The following is a 21,640-nucleotide window of genomic DNA, read 5'->3' on the forward strand; positions in this document are numbered from 1 at the left end:
CCTAAACTACATTGCATCGATGCAATGTTTTGCTTATAATTCCCTACTGGCTTTGGTACGTATTATCGAACCTGAACATTGTCTGACCCTCGCTGACAATTGTCTGCCTTTTCGATGTTATGTCATAGTCACATTATATTGGGCATCAATAGCCCGACCGGCCGGTATGTTGGCGGCTCTGAATCGCACAGACGGTCCCAAAGGCTGCAGAATGAATGCACATCGGTGCGATAGGTATCAAATGCTCAGATATGAATGATGAACATGGAATACTACAGATCGGCTACCTTGACGTTCGAGTAAGTGATGGATTGCTAAAGACGCCATAATATTGTCTTGGAGACATGCGCAGCGTGTTTCTCCGCAGTGATACAAGCCTGTAGAGGCGGAGCGGCCGTCTCAACTACTTAAGTTCTTTTAGTGTAGCAAGTCGTTGTCAATGCGGCTTCCTTCTCGTCGCTGCGGAGGCCTTAGAACGGTACGCGAGGCATTAATATTTGATGCGTGCGAGAAACCAATACTTATAGTGTAGGAGGTTGGACACCAGTGACCGCACATATCCTACTTACAATGTCGAGCCGCCGGAATCCAACTATACCCGCTGACAGTGGACCATGCTGTATGGCCTATTCGCTTGCCCCCATCCCCGATAAGCCACCATTGATAGGACGCCGCCTCACGAAAGATTTACAGCGTTAACGATGACTAGAGCCGCTGCCCTTCGCAGTGAGCTCGAACTTACTGCCAGGCAGCCGCAGACTAATACCTGCAGGCTGTCCTCCTGATCGTCGCGGACTTGGTTCAACTTGAGCAGGCCGGCCGCGGCACGGGACGGATGAGAAGGAAACGGGCGCCTGCACGATCGCTCCTCGGCTCTTCCCAGCGGCTATCTCGATTCCTACGTCCGCGCTGCCTTATCTTCCGCCAAGGTTCCACGGGCGCGATGGCTCTTCCCAATCCCAGCAGCAGACGGGGCGCTGCGCTTCTTGACTGCGACCATGACGGACAGAACGAGCGCGAAAGACGTGAGGATCGCTACGGACACGGTCATGGACGGTGACATCGACGAGGCCGAGCTCGCGAGGATGGGTTACAAGCAGGAGCTCAAGTGAGTGGCAGAAAGTGGTGGACGTCGAGGTTGTTTATTTTCTGCCATAGGCGGGACCTGGGACTGCTGCAGGTGAACCTCTTGCTTCCTTCGATGGTTCGTGTGATTGACCCTTGACACTGACAGAACTTCGGCGTATCCTTCTCGATCATCAGTGTTATCACCGGGGTCAGCTCTCTGTTCGCATATGGTCTTGTGAGTAGCATTCCGAGGTCGCATTTGGTATCACTTGTTTGAGCAATGGACAGAACACTGGAGGGCCTGCTGTAATGGTCTGGGGCTGGATTGTTGTCGGTATGAACAATAGCATGTGCGCGTCGAACTGCATCCACTGACACTCATATTGCAGCATGCTTCACGATGTGTGTAGGTCTTGCCATGGCAGGTGCGTCGACAAGCTGCACCGTAGGCTTGTGGACTGAAATTGGTCGAAGAGGTCTGCAGTGCGCATCCGACGAGCGGTGGTCCCTACTTCTGGGCAGCTATGCTCTGCAAGCCCGAGGATGCCGCTTTTGCGTCTTGGATAACAGGTTGGTTCAACCTGCTCGGCCAAGTGGCAGTGACAACCGGTATCAGGTGCGCTTCATTCACTGTACGAATATTTACTTGCTCACGCTATGTGCGCCAGCTTTGCTTGCGCGACCTTCATTTCCACGCTCGCGACGTTCGACACCACGTTCGTCCCCCGGCAAAGACGAACATTGGTATATACGCCGCCGTACTCATTGCCCAGGGTCTCATCAACACCTTCGGTGTGCACCTCTTGCGCTACCTCAACAATATCTCCGTGTGGTGGCATGCAATCGGGACTGTCGCGCTCATCATAGCGGTCCTCGCTGCAGCACCGTCACACCAATCGGCCCACTTCGTCTTTCAGACGTTCGTCGATGGCACAGGCATCGACGGCCCCGGCTGGAGTCAGCGAGCCAGTCCCGCATACGTCGTCATTGTCGGCATCTTGATGGCGCAGTACACACTGACAGGTATTTTACCCACCTATTGCATTGCACGCGCGACTAATGTGCGTAGGTTTCGACGCTAGTGCTCATGTGAGTGATCCAAAGCGCGCCAGTCGTTGAGCGCGCTGACATGTTTTGTGAACAGATGACGGAGGAGACGCACAACGCTGCCATGTCTGGGCCTATTGGTATCGTCATGGCCATCGGTGTGTCTGCGGTGCTCGGGTGGTTCCTCATCCTCGGTCTGCTGTTCTCCATCCAAGACCTTACCAACACCGTCGGGAGTGCGACGGGCGAACCGGTTGCCCAGATATTCCTCGACACCGTTGGGGAGAAGGGTGCCATCGTCCTGATGGTGAGTCAGCAACCCTTGCTGTTATGTTCCGACGGCTTAGCAAGGAATGGCGCTGGATAGGTCATTGTCATTGGCTCGATGTTCTGGTGTGGGACGTTCTCTATCACATCCAATAGCCGCATGATGTACGCCTTCGCGCGTGACGGCGGTATCCCAGGGCACACGTTCTTCCACAAAGTCGACGTCAAGCGCAAGTCGCCGATCCGGACTGGTACGACCGTTCCCTGTCTTTCCCCTTCTCTTCGCTGACTTCTGTGTCAAGTCTGGCTGGCGTGCACGCTCAGCTTATCTTGGGTCTGCCGAGTCTGGGCAGCTCGGTCGCCTTCTCCGCCGCAACCAGTATCGCGACCATTGGACTGTACATTTCGTACGGTATCCCAATCGCGCTGCGCGTCATCTACGCTCACGCTTCGTCCGCGGGCCGTTCACCTCGGGCGTTTCGCTTCCCATCGCGACCGCCGCAGTGCTCTGGATCTGTTTCATCACGATCGCGTTCATCCTTCCCGAGAGAACCCCGTGATTCACAGACGCTAAACTACGCGATTGTCGCGGTGGGCATCGTCGTCACGTATAGTCTTGGTTCTGGGTCATCAGCGCGAGAAAATGGTTCACGGGCCCGGTCAAGCAGATCGCTGGTAAGTTTGGTTGTGTTTTGCACTAGGATGTATTAACTCTGAACGTCCAGCGGAAGCAACTGGGGTCGACGTGATGGACCCCGCAATCGCAGCAACGGTAGTCGAGCCCGAGAAAGGCAGCGACGGAAAGGGCTCTATCTAAGATGATGCTACTTACAGTATGTATAATTCTTGTACGATTCGCCGATTATACCTCTTTAGACCGAGTGGTTGGACACCGCCTATCTCAAGGTTACGAACGCGACATCGACAACGTCTGTCGAGTGTTTAGTAGCGCAGCATGGTCTGACGTCGACATCGTACTGACAGTACGGCTAAGACCGGAATACGAGGTGTTTTAGGTAAGACGTCGGGGAATTATCCGGGTAACAATGCTTTCAGTCGCCTCTGACCATGTGATACCATCCTGTGAGGGCCGAGGTGTTCTTTCGAGCCGGTGCACATTCACACTACTTACTGTCCGACTGCGCGACAACCCCTTGCAGTTGTAGAGATTTGAGGAAAGAATGCTGACTGAGACAGCCAGTTGTATGCGGGGTGACGGGTTATCTCGCCGTGTCACGTGATCGTGACATAGCGCGTTTGCGTGGCGTGTAACGGTCGGCTCTTTGAGTCGATGTGGAGTCCTCCTCTCCTCGCTCCTCACTTGTTGCTCTGACGCAATGGAGACATGGTGGGACTTCTTGTGACATTTTGGGCTATGCTGACCAGGCTTTTACTGCCTCGTCAGTGAACCGCGCTCCGAAAGGTCGTGGGACCTCCAGACTCCTTTCGCAAAACATGTTGCTACACTGGTGAGCATTGTCGCGTGTAGTACTTTCACCAGTCTTACATTATGATGGCTATATGCGCTCGATGCTACATATGAGAGGCATACATCACTTCGTTGCGACGTGCTGAAGACCTCGCCTGGGAGCGCCTGTATGCGCACGTCGACCCGGAACGAAGGTGTACTAGGACCCTCACGGGTGTTGTCCATCACTCGAGATCCTCACCTCACTGGAGGCGCAGCATATATCGAGGCGGAGGTGTGTCATCTCCTGGTTCCACTGAAGACACTCTTATTTCCCATCTGACCGCGGCGGTCAGGCGACATCTACAAGGATACTCTGTTACCTGCTGCTTGCTGCTATCCGGTGAATTCAATCAAATCTATTATAACGGACGTCTCTGAAATGTCAGGGTCCCATTATGCTATGGACCGCGTCTACGCCAAGTTTCTACCGACAGGCCTGCGATCTCGCTGTGGTCGTGAGCTTCTGGCTCAGCATACCACCACTCGCTTCGATACCAGACTACCACCATCGGTCTGCAAGCCTTGGGCCGGCTCTATTGTGGAACAAGCGCGTGTCTGCTCCTTCTCGGCCTCCATCCACTCCTCAATCTTTCTACGGAACGCGCTTGGCGACTTTCCGTTCTCACTCTTCTCCATGGCTGCTCCCTACGTTTGCTTCTGTCGCCACCTCTATCGCGTCATGGCTCAGCTTGCCCCTGTCACTTGGAGTCCCCGGAAGTATGTGGTGCGACCCTGCGAGACTCGGTGCCCCTGTCTCAAGTCTGCGACATCCAATGGCTCTGCTGTGACACCGACTGCGGATTGCAAATTTGCGCCTGGCTGCTTGGTCTCATGCTGTTCTCGAGTTCCGAGCTGTGTACTACTATTGCCCGAAAGTCCCTGCTCCGGTGACTGGGTCTAGTGCTTGGTATCTGAGCTTGATGGCCGCGCAGAAATGGACCACATGCACATCTAGTCACCCTGGCAAGGCTCTGGAGGCTGGACTAGTATGTTTCTATCATAGCCTAATCCTGGACATGTCTGTTCAAGTGTCCTTGCAGGCAAGACGGCAAAACTGGACCCTCCATAAATATCCGCGTGTGTTCCCCGCACTGTCTCCAACAACGTGGCCACAAGTTGAATGCAACGCCTATCGGTTCTCATGCGCTTACTATCTGCCCTGCGACGTGCTGTGCGCTCACCTGGTTTACTTGCGGCGCAGAAGGCCAGAGCGCCATCGATGTCACAGTCCGGGGTGTCCGCAGGCGGTCCTCTGGCGTCCTGGGCGCAGCGACGAATGCACTCATTCTTATCATTCCGTGAAACGAACATCGCAGGACACATAACCTGAGTCATGCTGGCGTCCTCTCTCACACGATTACAATCGGCCTCTCGGGGAAGATCTTCTCATACCCTGCGATCGTCAAGTGTGGATCTGTCGAAGCCGCATTACTGGTCAATATCTATAGACGACATTCCTGCGGGCAGTCTTTCGCGCCAATGGCTGTTACTGTGGTCCCACGCTTGCTTCCAAACCTTGTACCCATGCGAGCCTAACAAATCGAGTCTCAAGTCATACTACAACTTCAACCAGGTCGAATATCCTCACGCGGAAACTATGGCACCGGCGATTTCGTTTCGCGGTCACGCAGCCTGTGACACGCAACTGTGGACTGTGGACGCAGTTGTGCGACGTTGGCGACGTAGGCATACAGCGCCAACATAGTTCCGATGCCATGTCAATCGCTCGGAGGCTTGCCAATGATCCTGTTTGAGGCAGAAATCGCCCACATAACTTGGAAAGCACGGAGGAAAGCTGCGACTCTAATAAGGCCACTGGGAGCTTGTCTGACCTTGTCCGCAGTCTTGGACCGGAAGCATACCAAGCGTACGCCCTGGGCAGTCACGTGTGCAACGATTACGGGTAACGATGCTAAGATTAGCACCGCTTCTGCCACGCTTCCCGAGGACGGTCGAGATCTGATCGCAGGACTGGCATCTCGCCAGAATTGTCGTGCAATAATGGTGGCGACCCCGCGCCGCGTTTTCTCCCAGGTGCCAGCGGGCGCATCGTCGTGGCAAACCGCCCAACTCAAAGACCACGCTCTTTTCCTGGATACCCTTGGATACCCCCCCGCGCCTGCCTGCTGCCCACTGCCATCAAACGCCATCAATTGGCACATCAGCCGCGCCGCCACAAGTGCTGATGAGTCGACAGCGCAACCCGCACTGCCTCCCCCCTGTGGGCAGCAGCAGTGCGCCCCCATCCGATGACCCTAACACCCCGGCGCCTGCTGATGCTTTCTTCGTTGCCTCCACCACCCATCGGTACACTCCCTCTCGTTCCCTTTTAATGGCTTTGTTTTCTATCTTTCGTCGGCAGCAGGACGTCGATGGCGACGCAACGGAGTTGCTGCCCACGCCAGACAAGATACCCGCTGATTACTCTGCAGGCAGACACCAGAGGCAGCCCAGCGGGTCGACATCTTACTCCATGCAAGAGTCGACACTCGCCCCAGGAGATGAGGGCTTTGACTTTGAGTCCAGTCTACGGGACGTAGTAGACAAGTGAGTACCACTGTCTTACACGTTCCAACTTCAGCTCACCTATCTCGTTCGCCAGACTGGATCGCTCGGACGTCAAGCGCAGGGAGCTTGGTGTCTTGTTTGAGAAGTTGCGGGTAGTCGGCCTTGGCGAGTCGGCCGCGATTCAGTCAACATTCGGTTCGACCCTCAATCCTGTCAACTGGATACAAGGCATCCAGCACATGCGCCATCCAGCAACCCGGGATATTCTCAGTGGGTTCGAAGGTGTTGTGCGGCCAGGCGAGATGCTCCGTGGGTTTCATATTCATCATGTTGTTCTCCGTGTTCTGAGCCTTCGGCACAGTTGTCCTAGGGAGACCAGGCGCAGGTTGCACGACGCTCTTGCGTACTCTCGCCAACCAACGAGGCGACTACCATGCCGTTGAAGGAGACGTGTTCTACGACTCGTTGTCGCACCGGGATGTCGAGAAGTACTGCCGTGGCGACGTTCAGTACTGCCCTGAGGACGACCTGCATTTTCCGACCTGACGGTCGAGCAGACACTCCAGTTTGCGTCCGTCACACGCACGCCCTACGGGCAGCTTGACGCTACGACACGACAGAGGCACGTTGATGTCATGACTGATGTTCTCAAGTCCGTCTTCGGGCTCCGGCATGTAAAGGATACCCTGGTGGGCGACGCCTCCATCCGAGGAGTCTCCGGTGGTGAGAAGAAGCGAGTTTCGATCAGCGAGACCCTTGCTACGCGCAGCCTCCTGACGTGCTGGGATAAGTGCGTCAATCTATATTTCGTGTGTTATTCTTAGGATGCTCATTTCCGCCTTGCAGCTCAACACGAGGCCTTGAGTAAGCAAATATGCCCCCTTCTCCTGCTCAGGCAACAATTGACGGGTTACTACAGCTCATCGACTGCGCTCGAGTTCGTCAGAGCTCTTCGGACGGTTACTGATGTGACACGAATATCGACCGTGGTCTCGATCTATCAGGCCGGAGAGCAGCTCTACGATCACTTCGACAAGGTCTGCGTTATCTATGAGGGACGCATGGCATACTTCGGCCCGGCGAACAGGGCACGACAGTACTTCATCGATATGGGGTATGAGCCTGCCAACCGCCAGACAACAGCCGACTTCCTCGTTGCCGGTGAGTCGCATACTTGTCTTCATTTTTATCAATGCTGAAGTATATACTGCAGTGACTGATCCCAATGGTCGGATACCTCACCCTGGCCGGAGTCTGCTGGCGCCACGGACGGCAATCGAGTTCGCTGACTACTTCAAGAACTCGGAGATCTCGCACATGAACGGGCAGACATGGAGCAGTACCGCAGCTCTACGTGGCCAAGCCTGAGCTGCGGAGGGCATATCTTGAGAGCGTCCGTTCAGAACGCTCGCGCACACAACAAGAACAGCCCCTTATGCTCTCGATCCCTGGTCAAGTCCGTGCGCTCATGATCGAGAGTGCAGATCATGCGGGAGCGATGACTGCTCTGCTCATCGAACTTGCGTATGTGTTGATTTGCCCTGCATTGATATTTGCGGTCTCATGCATGCACCCACAGCTCGTTCATCATCCTTGCACTGATCGTGGGAACGATCTATCTCCGGCTCAAGGCCGATACGTCGACGTTCTTCTCGCGGGCCAGTGTCATCTTCTTGTACGCTTGGTCTTTATTTCGCGGAATGGTGCGCAGATGCTAACGCCAATGTTCTAGTGCGTACGTCTGGTCAGGTCTCTCGACCATGGCAGAGATCCCGACCCTGTTTGCGCAACGTCCCATCATCCTGCGGCAATCAAGGGCATCCATGTACCACCCGTTCGTCGATGCCCTCGCGCTGACGCTTGTCGACATTCCTATCACGCTTGTTACGATGATTCTTTTCTCAACAATCCTGTACTTCCTCGCGGGACTGCAAGATTCGGCCGGACAATTTTTGTGCGTCGTGCCGATTGTTTTCAAGTGCTACGCGTGCTAATGTTGTCTGCAACAGTATTTTCATGCTTTTTCTTTGCGTCATGACCATCACGTTGAAGGCCTTCTTCCGGAGTATAACAGCCGCATTCTCAGACCCTGCACCTGCAACCGCTGCGGCGGGTATCCTGATGCTTTTCTTGGTCTTGTACACCGGTTACCCTATCCCCGTACCCTCGATGATCCCGGCCCTGTCATGGATCACGTACATCAACGTAAGTGGCGGCGTCTTACTAGCTTTTTACCCAGGTCTCATGTGTTATGGTATCTAGCCTCTCAAATACGGCTTCGAGGCGCTCATGCTCAACGAGTTCTCGACCTTAAATGCCAAATGCGAAACCCTGATCCCCGCTGGCGTGGGCTATGAGAACATCACACTGACTAATCAGGGATGCGCTGTCGAAGGATCGCAGCCTGGACACGCTACCGTCAATGGGTTGGCATACCTGAAGGACGCGTACGGCTTCGTCGCTGGCGACCTGTGGCGAGTGAGTTCAGTCCGTAGTTTGGGCCCTATACCCTGGCTTAATTTTGAACAGAACTTCGGCATTCTATGCGCGTTCTGCATCCTCTTCGTCGGGCTCCTCGTCCTCCTGACCGAGTTCAATAACGGCTCTTCTGGCGAGTCCGCCTCTGTCCTCTTCAAGGAAGGCTCAAAGGCGGAGGACATATCCAACGGCCCAGCCAAGGGCGGCGACGTGGAGAAGGGTGTTCCTGCCCACACGTCGGTCCGCATGTCCTTCCCGAACACCGGCGAGAAGACACCCACCTATGTGAAGAAGACCCCAGTCAAGGGTAACGTCTTCTCCTGGCAGCGGTTGTGCTACACCGTCCCTGTGTCTGGAGGCAACTACCGGAGGATTTTGGACGAAGTCTCAGGTTACGTTGCTCCGGGTAAGCTCACGGCCCTGATGGGCGAGTCGGGCGCCGGCAAGGTGGGTTGCTCTCGCGCTGTGGACATGAGGCGGCCCGACTGATAGGTGCTGACAGACCACGCTCCTCAATGTTCTCGCGGAGCGCGCCGGCGAAGGCTACGTGACAGGGCAACGCTATATCAACGGGTTGCCTCTGCCGCGCGACTTTCAGGCTCAGACGTATGTGTTGGACGGTTTGATAGTGTGTGACGGATGGCTTACGACTTGATCCAGTGGCTACTGTCAGCAGACCGACACGCACGTCAAGTCTGCGACCGTGCGTGAGGCTCTTCTATTCTCGGCGAAACTGCGCCAACCGGCATCTGTACCACTCGCGGAGAAGGAGGCATAGTACGTGGGAAGTCGGATATGTCAAGCCGATGTCTGACTTGTTCTCTTCTCAGCGTCGAGGAATGCATCAGGATGTGTGGCCTCGAACCCTACGCTGACGCCATTCTGGGTACCCTTGGATGCGAACAGCTCAAGCGCACCACCGTGGGTGTTGAACTCGTCGCCAAGGTAGTCTATTGCATGATTATACCTACGAGTAAGCTGACACATTGACTTCTAGCCGTCGCTGATCTTCCTGGATGAGCCTACTTCGGGATTGGACTCGCAGAGTGCATGGGCTATTGTTGGTTTCTTGCGACAGCTCGCCGACAGTGGCCAGTCAATTGTGTGCACGTGAGTACAGTAACAGTCTCATCTGGCCTGGTGCTTAAGCCATACTGTAGTATCCATCAACCGTCTGCAGAACTGTTCGAGGTATAAATCCCACCAACGTCCTAACATGCTCATAGCTGAATCTCTTCCTGAAAGGTCTTCGACAAGCTCTTGTTACTTCAGAAGGGCGGACAGACCGTGTACTTCGGAGATCTCGGTCCTGGCGCAGCTACCGTTCTCAAGTACTTTGAGAATAGTGGTGCGCGGAGATGCGAGGCCCTCGAGAACCCGTAAGCTCAATGGTGTGTTATTGTGGGAATGCTCTCTAATTTGGACCTCAGTGCAGAGTACATCCTGGATGTTGTCGGTGCAGGCGCTACCGCGATGTCGAAGGCAGATTGGCACGCCGCCTGGAAGCATTCGCCCGAAGCGCAGGACTTGCATCAAGATCTCGACTTCATCTGCATGGCCGGCGCTGACCGTCCCGCAAGCGGCGACCCTGAGCCTCTCAGATACTGTACATCCTGGGCGTACCAGCTGGCGACGTTGCTCCAGAGGGATGCGCGCACTTTGTGGAGAGATCCGACATACCTGATTGCGAAGATGGCTGTCAATGTTTTCTGCGCTCTGGTCATTGGCTTCACGTACTGGAAGTCGCAGAGTACCATTCAGGGAACGCAGAACAAGCTTTTTGTGGGTTATCTTCCATGACAACGCGCGATCGACTACTGACCGTCATGCTTGTCTTGCAGTCGATCTACATCTCCACCTTCCTTGCAGCGCCCCTCGTCGAACAGCTCCAGGTTCCCTTCCTCGAGATGCGCAGTATCTTCGAGATTCGCGAGCAGCACAGCCGCATGTACAAGTGGTCCGCTCTGATCACCTCTCAGCTGCTTGTCGAGATCCCGTGGAACATCCTCGGCTCCTCGCTGTTCTTCGTCTGCTGGTACTGGACCGCTGGCTTCCCGACGGATCGTGCTGCGTACACCTACCTGCTCTTTGGCGTCATATATCCGTTGTACTACACTTCGTTTGGCCAGGTCGGTCATTCCTTCTGCGTATGTGGCACCATACTGACAGAGAGCATGTACACAGGCTACAGCAGCAATGGCTCCCAATGCTGAGATCGCAGCGCTGATCTTCAACGCGCTGTTCGCCATCATGATCGTCTTGTAGGTCCCTGCTATTATACGATGCCGCTCCGCATTTTCATCTGTTATACAGTGATGGTGTCCTTCAGCCTTACCGCGAACTCGGCAAGTGGGTGTGGATGAACAAGATCTCGCCATCCACGTACTTCGTGGATGGTTTCCTTGGTCAAGGTAAGTCAACTGCGTATGGGATTAGGTTGACAGTGGCTGATGGCTTGTATGTGTAGCCGTCGGAAGGACGCAGATCTCCTGCTCTTCCGTGGAGTTCATCAAGATCAACCCTCCCTCTAGCCAGACCTGCATGCAGTATCTGAGCAAGTACATGGACATGAACGGCGGTTACTCACGAACCCGAATGCCACGACGCAATGCAGCTTCTGCCAGTACAGGACAACGGACCAGTTCCTGGCAAGCCGGAACGTCTCCTACGACAACCGGTGGCGGAGTCTCGGCATCTTCATCGGATTTACGGTCTTCAACGTGCGTACACTCATATTGCTCGTTCGCGTTGTCTGACTGACCCCCGCGAGCACAGGTGGTCGCCATCTATATAATAACCTATTTCTGCCGAGTACGGACTGGCTCGCTTCTTGACTGGCTACGATCACGATCTATACCTCGCTGGAGGAAGCCCCAAAAGCCCACTCGGACGTAACTTATTGAGGAACTTTGGATATACGGTAGCACCCATGAACTGTACTTGTAGATTGCTAGCCATATAATAGTCTACGTGCACGTCGAATCTAGTTTTCATGTCCGGCCCATGAACGTAGTCACAGGGTGAAACAGTGAGTAACTCGATGAACCCTCTATACCTCTGTGGAGTGTCCGGGGCTCTTGTGGCCAACTACTCACTTCTCACAACGTTGAGTTGAACTGGCATACTGATACAATGACTCGAATACAATGCAATTTACTGATACAGCGATTCCTTCATGCCCTTCACCACTTCTCGTGCGCCGGGCGGACTGGTGATCGACCATGATCAGGAAAGTCCAGTCAAGAGTGCATCGAGGACTCACGGTCGAGCTCCCAAGTCCATGCAGAGCGGTCTTGGTTGGCCAGGTAAGGTAGCTCTGTTGATTGCACAAGACGTCAAAACCTACGGTCCTGCAACCCATCTCTTCTGCCGCTTACCTTCGCGATGCTCTCCGCGTCAAGACGGATGTCTGCGTTCTCCGCGAACTGCTTCTGCGCCTCCGGCTCGGTGTGGCGGGTAAGAGATCGGTCGGTGAGGATGCCTGTAGGTGTGTGAGTGTCAACCCTGGGAGCGACGGGGTATCGTGGAACAGACCTCCATCGATGATGGCCTTCGGGTCCGTGGCGGCTCCAATCAGCAAGCCGAAGCGTGAACGGAGACTCAGGAGGACCACTTACATGGGCGACCTGCGTAGCACACGTCAGATTGATTGTCGGGAAGAGAGCACCAACAAGCTTACATGGATGTTCTGCTTCCCGAACTCCTTGCTCAAGCTCTGGCTCAGGCGCGCTTGCGAACTTCCCGGCCGCGAACACGCTGGTGGTCACGTTGCCCTCCAGCTCGCGTGGCGCCGGTGAAGAGCAGGGTCCCCTCTTGCCCAGCTCGTTCAGGTCGTTCTCCTGGAACGCCAGGATGATCTGGCGCGAGAACGCGAACGGCGCGACGAAGTTAGCGTCGACCGAGTCGTGGACGTCCTGTTCGGTGATGTCCAGGAAGCTCTTCCACGCCCCGAAGGCGCGTTCCACAGGGCGACGCGGATTCGGCTTTCTCGGGAGATGGCCATTGGTACTTCGATGCCCTCGACTACAGAGATGACCGCGCCGTACGAGTAGTCCTGACGGGGAATGCCGCGCCTGGAAAGGAGAGTACATGATCAGTCTGCGGTCGGGTGGGTCGGTGGACGACTGACCTCCCCGCCTGCTTGCTTCAGTTCCGAGGTGAACTTGTCGAGATGTCCTTGTTTCGGGCGATCAGCGCCACCCTATACCTTGCTTGGAGAAGACGCGGCTGGCAGATGAACGGATCAGGCCACAGACTGTCTGTGCAAGTACTGTACTCACGCCGTAGCGGCACCAGTACCTACCAGCAGTACCAGGTCAGAACCACTTGAGTTGGACGCAGTAGACGCACCTGTGCCGTTGCCAACACCAGCGATCACGATGACAGGTCGAACAGACATGATGGTGGCTCGTGTAAACTACTTTCCTGCGCGGTGGGCGTGGGGAAGATACAAGTGCTGGTGAAGACACGCTCGAGTGACCACCATTATATAAGCCTCTCACCCAGCCAGTGAAGGCCAGGCGTGGTGAGTCAATTGCGTCGGCATATACGCACGAACACGCAATCGCCACCGTTGTAATCTCCGGCGACGTTACTAAGCACACCGAAGAGTCTTATTCAACCCCATGACTGAGGGAGCGCCTGCTGGCCAGTGATCCATATCGCGACAGGTTGTGCAAACGGCTATCATATATACGGCGTCGCACACTCGTAGGGTATGGGAGAGGTACAGGCGCGCCGAAGGATGGGTGCATGCGATGGTCGGTGGTACAAATGCAGGTATGGTACAATGGGTGCAGACAATGGCGATACAACATCAGACATCTCCGGGCACATGAGTGGTCGTAAGGTTAACGCTGCGCGCCGGTGGCAGGGCAGACGTGAGTATGGCGAAGAGCACGCGAGCAGGCGACACTCACTTGACATACAAGCAGGATGGTCTACAAGACTGACGGCAGGTCCAAATGACTGTGGGGAACTCTGGTATCGTCAAGCGGTCGAGACCACTTGTCTGCGGATCGACAGATCAGATCCCGTGGGCAGACTTCGAAATGTGCACTTGACCATACCTGGACAGGCCAAGAAATATTCGTCCATGGCAGTCACGAAACGTTCTTGATACTCGTGAGGAGGAATGACGGTCACTTCCTTCCCGGAGTTGAGATTCTGCTTCGCTTTATATTCTAGGGTCTTTGCGAAGGTGTAGCTCCCTGTAGTATGTGTTAGATGGCGTAGCCCTTGCACACACGATCCAGACGCACCTATGGTGTCTACCAAGCCGCATGCGATCCGTTTGCGGTCTTCGTCGATCCCGAGAAGCAACCTGCAAGATGGTGAGGGCAGGATATGGCGCACGAGACGCAAGCGCATACGAATAGTCCATGATGTTGCTCCTTGCTAAGAAGTCGCAATCCGCCTTGATAGCTCCTGGAAAAGACCTTGGAGTCGGGCGAACCAAAGTCAACGCCCTGCGCTGATCTACAGAGGCAACGTTCATCTAGTCGACATGCAGTTGAAACATCGCGGCCTACCCTCGATCCACTCGCCGTCGAACAGCGTCTTGGACGCCGTTTTGACGCCTTGACCTTGCGCCCCTGGATGCCCTTCAGGTCGAACGTCTTGCTGATCTTCTGGGCATAGAAGAGATTCTCCATGACCAGCAGGTCAGCCCTAGCTTGTGTCGTCCCGCTTTCGAGATTTCGGATCTCGATTGTGTAGAATCCGAGCAACTTCGCCAAGACCGACGGCTTAGCCGCCGTCGAGTCCATGTATCGGAAGTAGGACGGCCCCAGTTCAATGAGGACCTGCCTAATGATACCGGCACATCAGTCAACGGCGCCGTCTGCGATCATAGTACTTACAGATCCGCGACATTCCAGGCGTTGACGAGCGTCTTGATGATGAACTGGTCGTCCGAAGTCTTCCAAAAGTTCGACTTGCTCTTGCCGCCGTCTGCAGTCCAATTCGCGCTCCGCATCAGGCTCTTCAAGAACACGTCCTCCACGCCACATCTCCGCCGAAGCGAGTCAAACTGACGCGCATAGTACACCGTGCAGCTGAACTTGAGACGCTTCCCGATCGTCCAATCATACTTTATGTGGGGCCGCTCGTCGATAGCAGGCAGGTCAGTCGAGAGCAGGCCGTGATGCGGAGCTGCAGGGCTGGAACGCTGTGCGTCTCCGGGGCTGAGCACGTATCTCATGGCGCTTGTGAGGGTGTTGGCAATGGACGGGATGAAAAACGAAGGAGTGGACCCGAACGTCGAAGGCTCGCCCTGCGACACGTATTTCGCAAGTGACTCGGCCGACATCGCAGCGTCCTTCGGCGGCAGCGGCGGGGGAGTGGGGCCCCGGCTGGGGCCCGCGCTCTCGGTGGACGCATTGCTGTTGGTCGACACGATCGAAGCCGACTTCCCTCTCCGTATGTTCGTCTCGACGAAGCCTGAGGCGGAGGAGGAGCTGGACCCGGAGGTCCGCCAGGTATGCACGGCACTGGCATTCGCCTCCAGGTCGTGGAGCAGCTTGCCCGCATCTTCGCCGATGCCGCTGACGTGTCCGCCGGCGGCCTGCGTAGACAACTCGACCGCGGGCTTCGCGCGTGCTGCCGCCGGATTTCCTGGGGTCTTCGTGCCCAAAGAGGAGCTGGGTCGGGGCGACGGCGATCCCGGAGCGTCCGCACCGGGTTTATGTCGCAGGACATCCCTGATGGAGAGCAACGCCGTTGGGTCCTTAGGGTGCTCTTTGCGAGAGATCACCGCTGAATACGTTTCGGGCTCGTGCCATCCAACATCGTCTTGGTCAGGATCTGGTAGTGACGTAGCGCTGGTGAGGAAGCGCTTGAAGGAGGAGCCAGGTGTGAAGAAGGATGACCGAGTCTCGAGCGGAGTAGACGGAGGGGCGGGAGGTAGGGCCGCGCGCGGAAGAGCAGTGGACATGCTCGCCAGTTCACGCTGATAGTCAGCGGAGCTGTACAAGAGTTATATCTCACTATAAACAAATGATCGCGCATGCCGAGTGACCTACCTGAGGGTGAACGCGATGATGCTCCCCCAATCGTCTTCCTTCACGATGACGTTCCCGCCCGGGACAGCATGGTAACCACTCTGCCACCACTCCGGTTCCACGATAGACGGCATACCCCGTGCAGTCCTCATCGTATGCGTATGTTTGGGAAGACCAGAGGAGTGCTTAGCCTCCCACGCGTTGAGCCGTCGCGATGCCCCCTTGGCCGCAGCGACAAACGACCGGCGCACATCGTTCAAAGAGGCGGTGGGCGTCCTGGCGAGCTCCGCGTACAAGTTCTGCTCTTGCCGTTGAAAAGAGTGGCGCAGCCCGGTCAGAAGCTGCATCTCGTCGCCCTCGGATTGGACCGACTGCGACGTGCTTGAAATAGAGATCACCGAGTCCGACGATGCCAAGGGCTTCGCGGGAGTCACCGTCTTCGTAGACATCGTGCTGTCGGTCGAGGCACCGCTCTCTTCCCGGGCCATGGTCACGGTTGGTGTGGAAGCGGACGACGGTAGGCGGGATAACGAAGCCTTGGGCGTCGCTTGGGCAGCCTCGTCCGTCACGTCGTACGCATCGTCCTCCGAGGGTAAGCGCGGGAGAGCCTTCACACGCGTAGTGTCGCCTTCGCCGACGAAGTTCTCTTCCTGGGATGACACTATTGAGTCGCGACGGCAGCATAGAAGGCAGTTGCTGCTCACTAGTTTGTCTATATGCTCCGACAGCCCTTGCCACCAGCGCATGATCTCCTTCCTCAGCATCCGCCTATCGTCGTCGCTGGAGTTTACCTTGACAGGGGAAGCTGGCGCACTTGCCGTTTCCTTATCGGAGCCCTTCTCGACCTGGCGTCGTCGCACGATTTGCAGTCGCGGCACCTTGAGCTCGAATATATCCTCGACGACAGACAGGGAGAAGGTCACCGTCCGCACTCCGCACTCGAACCTCCGGAGGATGTTGAAGCGCGTGCTGGGAAGCGGCGTGTCCTTGGATGCGGCCGAGACAGCGGTGTGCTCGCACAACTCCGGCGCGACCCCGCACATCGCGGGGGAGTAGATGAGCAGCTCGAGGTACTTGCCGAAGGAGAAGAGGCTACCTCATCGGCATAAGCAGCGAAGGTGAGCATGCAGCGACTAAAGCAGACACAGAGGGCAGGGGACAGACACCCACTATGTACCGTCGTGCATCTGCTGCTTGGACGTCTCCTTCCCGCAGACCGCGCAGCTTTGCCACATCGAGATGGGTTCCTTGTCCTTGGGTTCCTCGTCCGCGTTGGCTGGGAGACTTATGGTTGCGACGATGCGAACCCCAGCATGGATCCATTGCATGTCGTGGTCACTGCACAGGAACTGGCAGCCTGGCTCAGGGCACGGCTCCTCCGCTGTCGCGCAGAGACGGCCAATAGTCTCGCCGATCGTTTCGTCCGTCTTGTGGCTGCGCTGGTAGTAGCGGTATGTAGTCCACTTCCTGCGATTCCCGCACGACGTGAAGCGATGCGGTGTTGTGATGGCCGACGATGTTGGCGCCGAGCCCGACGGCGTCGGCGGTTGGGTGGGTGCAACCAGAGGCAGCGGTACATGGGCCGAGTACAGCAGCGAGATGCCCTGCTGTCGGACAAAGCCAGACGTGCCCACCATGCCTCGTCCGAGCGCGTCTTTCCCTTCCCACCCGAGGAGGCTCGTCAGTGCTGCCTTCTCCTCGCCATTGAGCCTCCGCAGCGGGTCCTCCTTCTCCTTCTCGGCGAGGCTGACCAAGACGCTCGGTAAGGGGAAGATGAGTCCCGGCGAAGTCGACACAAGATCCTTGCGTGTCTTGACGTTCCGAAGAGTATCCGCGAACGGCTGCTGGGCGTCCCGTCAGCGGCACCGCGTAGGGCCCCGCTCGACGACGTCGAGATGAAAGAGAAGCGCCGTGGCCGCGGGTGATTGCCCTCCATAGGCCCGCGAGAAGACTGCGAGCGAGTCAACGGGAGCTCTAGCGAACCGCGGCGCGCCACAGACGGTCCAACTGCGGCAACGCGGTGAACGAGGTGCTCCGTTTCTTCGAGAAGAACGACCAGATGCCGCCGGCCACTGCGAGCGTGCTGTCGCGCTTTGGCCGTGCCCTGTTCTCCTTCGCCGTCGACGGTTCGCCGATCGGAGCGCTCATGAAGGAGGGAAGGGTGGCCTGCGGAAAGTGCAGCTCGACATGCGAATTTGACAGCAGATACTGCTCGAGCAACAGCGACAAATACAAGAAGATAGACAGTTTGAGCACCTTAACCAGTGAGGCGTGCTGCTGGGGATCGGTGTCGCCCTTGAACTTGAACGTTCCGCCGACAATCTGAACGCAATCCTCGTCCGCGGCATCATACAGCTCCGCTGTGGCAGAGTAGTGAGCGATCCCAGCGGTCGTCGCAAGCTGCAGCCTTACCATCCCACTCAGCGAGTCCGTACAACACGCGCTCGTGCCCGTCGACGCCGTCCGGGAGCGCATATGTATTGGCGACGAACATGCAGTCTACACCATAGGGCACCATGTCGTACTCCAAGTCCTCCGATGTCCGCTTCGGGGCCGCGCCGTAGGCCTCCATCGTGAGCAGGAGGTGCTTGGAGGAGGGCTTTGGCTGGGGCGGCGTCTGGGCATGGGTCGCGACGAGTTCCCGCAACTGCTCCAGGGCTAGTGAACGAGCGTTCTGGGACGAACCGTGCTCCGAGGCCGGCCGTTTATTCTCCTCCTGCTCGTCTATTCCCTTGGGTGGCCTGGGGAGGGTCTTGTATCTGGCAGCCTTGTCCTCTTGTTCCTTCGCCTTCTCGCTCTCCAGCTTCTCGCGTCGTTGCCGCGCTTCCTCCTCCTGCCTCCGCTTCGAAGCCTTCCGCCGCATGCGCTTCAAGCCAGCCAGCCAGCCACCTCGGGAGATGTTCGCGCCGAGTTGCAGCAGTGCCTTCTTCAGCGCGTTCGCCCAGTTCTCGCGATCCACGGCGACATTCTCGTCTTCGAGAGCCTGCAGGATAAAGCGTTGCAGATGCGCGCGCGCGTCAGCAGTGAGGGCGCTGGAAACCAATTTGTCTCGCGATGGGACGGCTGGGAGAGGTTTCTCTGCTTGACTCATCTCAACGATAGTCAACGCATTGAAGACGAGGACGAGCAGACTCGAGCTACAGCAGCGGGTAGCGGGACGTAAGCGCGCGCGCAGCGGTCAGAGCGATGTCATGCTTTCCTAATCAAGACAGTCACGGGCTTGGGCTTCCGGATACTGAGATCCAGATCTTCAACATGTGTCACGCGCTTCGACATTAGACAAATGTGGTCTGTATAGGGAGCTGAAAACGAGGGAGCCTAAAAGTCGGATATGGCGCGCCGTAGCACTGTTCTATGCACTGGGATACGATGACCGGCGTGGCGGATATGACGGTCACGTGTGAAGCGAGGCGTACCAGCAGCCCGCCTCATTATTACTGAGTGAGCTTGGATGGTCAGTTGCAAGAGAGCGAGAGGGGAATGATTGGCGGTGTGGGGCGCAGCCCGCAGGGCTGCCCGACTCGAAGAGTGTGCCTGGACCTGAGGGGCAACGGGTGAGCCGCGAGGGCGGGCGGGTTGATACCGCAGCCCTGCGCTCCCATTGCCACTGCTGGGCCGCAGGGTAGACACGTCGAGCCAAAAACAAACAAAACAAAGACAAAAACAAAACAAAGATATAAAGAAAAAGCACACATTGGGTTTTTGGCGGCGTGTGCTGCGTGAAGAGGGTGGGGAGGGTGGGGAAAACGAGAGCTATTCGAAGGGCGTAGCGGCCGCGGAGCCTTCGAGAGCGGTCGTCCGAGTGGGCGCGCAGAGGAGAGCGATGCGCGCCTAAATCTCCTCCTGCATGCGTAGACTCACTTCTACGCGACGCTCGTGCCTCGCTTCGCTTAGAATACCATCTATGCACTGGGATACGATGACCGGCGTGGCGGATATGACGGTCACGTGTGAAGCGAGGCGTACCAGCAGCCCGCCTCATTATTACTGAGTGAGCTTGGATGGTCAGTTGCAAGAGAGCGAGAGGGGAATGATTGGCGGTGTGGGGCGCAGCCCGCAGGGCTGCCCGACTCGAAGAGTGTGCCTGGACCTGAGGGGCAACGGGTGAGCCGCGATACCCAATATGAAGACGTCGAGTACGGCGGCGCGTTGCGGCGAAGCCGTTACCCCCAGTCCAGAAGCCGACGAGCCTCGTCGTACATGCTCTGTGAGTCAGTGTCCAACACTGACGACGCCAATGACCCGTATTGTTGATCAACCGGTTCGCAGAGTCCCGCCGGATGGGCGCCGCGAAGCAAACATCGCTCCGCTGACCCTAGGAGGAGCAGTGCCGCGTCGTGCTCATCGAACCCGGTGTGTCCAGCCTGACTCGTGTGCAGTGGATGACACGAGTTCGTTACGCTCGTGCCGACACGAGCCAGTGCCAGTGTAAGCATGCTGCTGCTGCATGCTCCTGACTCGTGTGCAGTGAATGACACGAGCGTGTTATGCTCGTGCCGACACGAGCCAGTGTAAGCGTGCTGCGTCCAGCCCGACCCGTGTGTGACACTCGCTGGCTATGAGCTCGTGCTGACACGAGCCGGTGTAAGCATACTGCGTCCAGCCTGACCCGGTGTGACACTCGCTGGCTATGAGCTCGTGCTGACGCGAGCCAGTATAAGCCTGCTGCGTCCAGCCTGACTCGTGTGTGACACTCGCTGGCTATGAGCTCGTGCTGACACGAGCCAGTGAAGCATACTGCGTCCAGTGTAAGCATGTTGCCTCCAGCCTGACTCGCGTGTGCATGACACGAGCTAGCGATGCTCGTGCCGACGCGAGCCAGTGTAAGCGTGTTGCGTGCAGCATGAAAGAAACTCAGCGGGTTGGTCCCGCCCGGCGACCAGTGAGCGAGAGCGCTGGTGACGGAGCACTGGGCGGCGGTCGAAGGACTCGGAGTCGGACAGTCCACAATGGCAACCGCTGCTCGCTCAGCTGGATGCTCATGTCGGACAAGCTTGCGAGACAGAGACTACGACTCTGTGTTGACCATCCTCCACGCATTTGTGAGTGGTACAATCATTTGGTCGTTGCTCACATAATCCGGCTCTTCGTCGCCATCGGGATTGATGAGCGAAGGTTGTACCATAGTCCCCTTCCTGTAAGCTACAAGTGGTGTAGTCTTAGTGGAAGAAAACGAGAGCTATTCGAAGGGCGTAGCGGCCGCGGAGCCTTCGAGAGCGGTCGTCCGAGTGGGCGCGCAGAGGAGAGCGATGCGCGCCTAAATCTCCTCCTGCATGCGTAGACTCACTTCTACGCGACGCTCGTGCCTCGCTTCGCTTAGAATACCAGAAATGTACCGCGGATACGCTGATGTTCCGATGTTCAACGTTGTGAATTTGGAAGCATGTCCTCCTCCTCGGTGTGCCCGTCGTCCAACAACTTATACATCGACAAGCACAGCATTGGCCTAGCGATGGCATTCACGCTGGCTACGCTCCCGGGCTACTATTCGCTGATCAGCCAGTTACCCTCGTTTACCACTTGCCTGCCCAACTTCCACAAAGCGATGCAACCAAATTCACCGATCGTTCACGTTCGAGTCCTCACTCCCGCGCCAAGTTAACAAGGTTGAACCAGACCGTGCCTTCGAGGCTGGGGAGCGGGGCCACGCAGGCGGGAGATCGGCTTCCCCTTCCCGCGAAGACTCACAGTGGCAGTGTAGCTGCTGTATGTATGTAGTGAGTTTGTTAGCGCCTTGTGACGAGATTCCGCCCTGTACATGTGATGCCACTGATCTGCATTCCATGGATTTTGGAACAGG

The 21,640-nt window shown here is 56.7% G+C and overlaps 4 protein-coding genes across 4 annotated transcripts; 2 read left to right on the forward strand and 2 right to left on the reverse strand.

Moving 5' to 3' along the window:
• The first annotated feature begins 885 nt into the window (after positions 1–885).
• On the forward strand, positions 886–3,547 carry B0H18DRAFT_1023678 (amino acid/polyamine transporter I). Its single transcript, XM_048029650.1, has 14 exons — positions 886–1,108; positions 1,264–1,303; positions 1,357–1,402; positions 1,458–1,493; positions 1,543–1,684; positions 1,737–1,788; positions 1,842–2,129; positions 2,213–2,422; positions 2,483–2,633; positions 2,685–2,694; positions 2,727–2,845; positions 2,933–3,001; positions 3,108–3,290; positions 3,390–3,547. The coding sequence occupies exons 1-13, from the start codon at positions 999–1,001 to the stop codon at positions 3,197–3,199; spliced, it is 1,365 nt and encodes a 454-aa protein (XP_047890307.1). The 5' UTR covers positions 886–998; the 3' UTR covers positions 3,200–3,290; positions 3,390–3,547.
• A 2,779-nt stretch (positions 3,548–6,326) lies between these two features.
• On the forward strand, positions 6,327–11,734 carry B0H18DRAFT_1086362 (pleiotropic drug resistance ABC transporter; the record flags this gene model as incomplete). The annotated part of the gene is made up of 25 exons (XM_048032030.1): positions 6,327–6,400; positions 6,456–6,670; positions 6,723–6,865; positions 6,919–7,151; positions 7,208–7,225; positions 7,281–7,522; positions 7,575–7,641; positions 7,691–7,885; positions 7,941–8,036; positions 8,094–8,315; positions 8,371–8,566; positions 8,624–8,839; positions 8,891–9,286; positions 9,342–9,445; positions 9,500–9,616; positions 9,670–9,784; positions 9,837–9,941; positions 10,085–10,218; positions 10,270–10,621; positions 10,681–10,968; positions 11,024–11,100; positions 11,153–11,250; positions 11,307–11,397; positions 11,454–11,559; positions 11,615–11,734. The coding sequence occupies 25 exons, from the start codon at positions 6,327–6,329 to the stop codon at positions 11,732–11,734; spliced, it is 4,020 nt and encodes a 1,339-aa protein (XP_047890308.1).
• A 287-nt stretch (positions 11,735–12,021) lies between these two features.
• On the reverse strand, positions 12,022–13,238 carry B0H18DRAFT_1086363 (uncharacterized protein; the record flags this gene model as incomplete). Its single annotated transcript, XM_048032031.1, has 8 exons — positions 12,022–12,047; positions 12,102–12,153; positions 12,217–12,343; positions 12,511–12,554; positions 12,595–12,912; positions 12,969–13,015; positions 13,047–13,066; positions 13,177–13,238. The coding sequence occupies 8 exons, from the start codon at positions 13,236–13,238 to the stop codon at positions 12,022–12,024; spliced, it is 696 nt and encodes a 231-aa protein (XP_047890309.1).
• A 201-nt stretch (positions 13,239–13,439) lies between these two features.
• Positions 13,440–18,991, reverse strand: B0H18DRAFT_1023703 (uncharacterized protein). Its single transcript, XM_048029651.1, has 12 exons — positions 18,253–18,991; positions 17,914–18,200; positions 17,658–17,872; positions 17,011–17,598; positions 16,545–16,932; positions 15,862–16,490; positions 14,701–15,804; positions 14,406–14,647; positions 14,212–14,266; positions 14,101–14,162; positions 13,909–14,049; positions 13,440–13,850 (listed from the first exon to the last, which is right to left on the reverse strand). The coding sequence occupies exons 1-12, from the start codon at positions 18,929–18,931 to the stop codon at positions 13,780–13,782; spliced, it is 4,461 nt and encodes a 1,486-aa protein (XP_047890310.1). The 5' UTR covers positions 18,932–18,991; the 3' UTR covers positions 13,440–13,779.
• Between the last annotated feature and the right edge of the window lie 2,649 nt (positions 18,992–21,640).

This window comes from Fomitopsis serialis, assembly GCF_022376445.1.
Source record: "Fomitopsis serialis strain Sig1Antser10 chromosome Unknown B0H18scaffold_67, whole genome shotgun sequence".
In the NCBI taxonomy this organism is placed as follows: Eukaryota; Fungi; Basidiomycota; class Agaricomycetes; order Polyporales; family Fomitopsidaceae; genus Fomitopsis; species Fomitopsis serialis.

What these genes read in the sequence shown, in the direction of transcription:
- B0H18DRAFT_1023678 (XM_048029650.1), top strand. Translation starts at nt 999, where the DNA reads ATGACGGACAGAACGAGCGCGAAAGACGTGAGGATCGCTACGGACACG. An exon ending in GCAGTGACAACCGGTATCAG is followed by an intron (nt 1,685 to 1,736) that starts GTGCGCTTCATT and finishes TATGTGCGCCAG; the next exon opens with CTTTGCTTGCGCGACCTTCA. An exon ending in TCACGCTTCGTCCGCGGGCC is followed by an intron (nt 2,846 to 2,932) that starts GTTCACCTCGGG and finishes CCTTCCCGAGAG; the next exon opens with AACCCCGTGATTCACAGACG.
- B0H18DRAFT_1023703 (XM_048029651.1), bottom strand. Translation starts at nt 18,931, where the DNA reads ATGAGTCAAGCAGAGAAACCTCTCCCAGCCGTCCCATCGCGAGACAAA. An exon ending in AGCGCGACAGCACGCTCGCA is followed by an intron (nt 17,873 to 17,913) that starts GTGGCCGGCGGC and finishes GAAGAAACGGAG; the next exon opens with CACCTCGTTCACCGCGTTGC. An exon ending in AGCAACATCATGGACTATTC is followed by an intron (nt 14,163 to 14,211) that starts GTATGCGCTTGC and finishes ACCATCTTGCAG; the next exon opens with GTTGCTTCTCGGGATCGACG.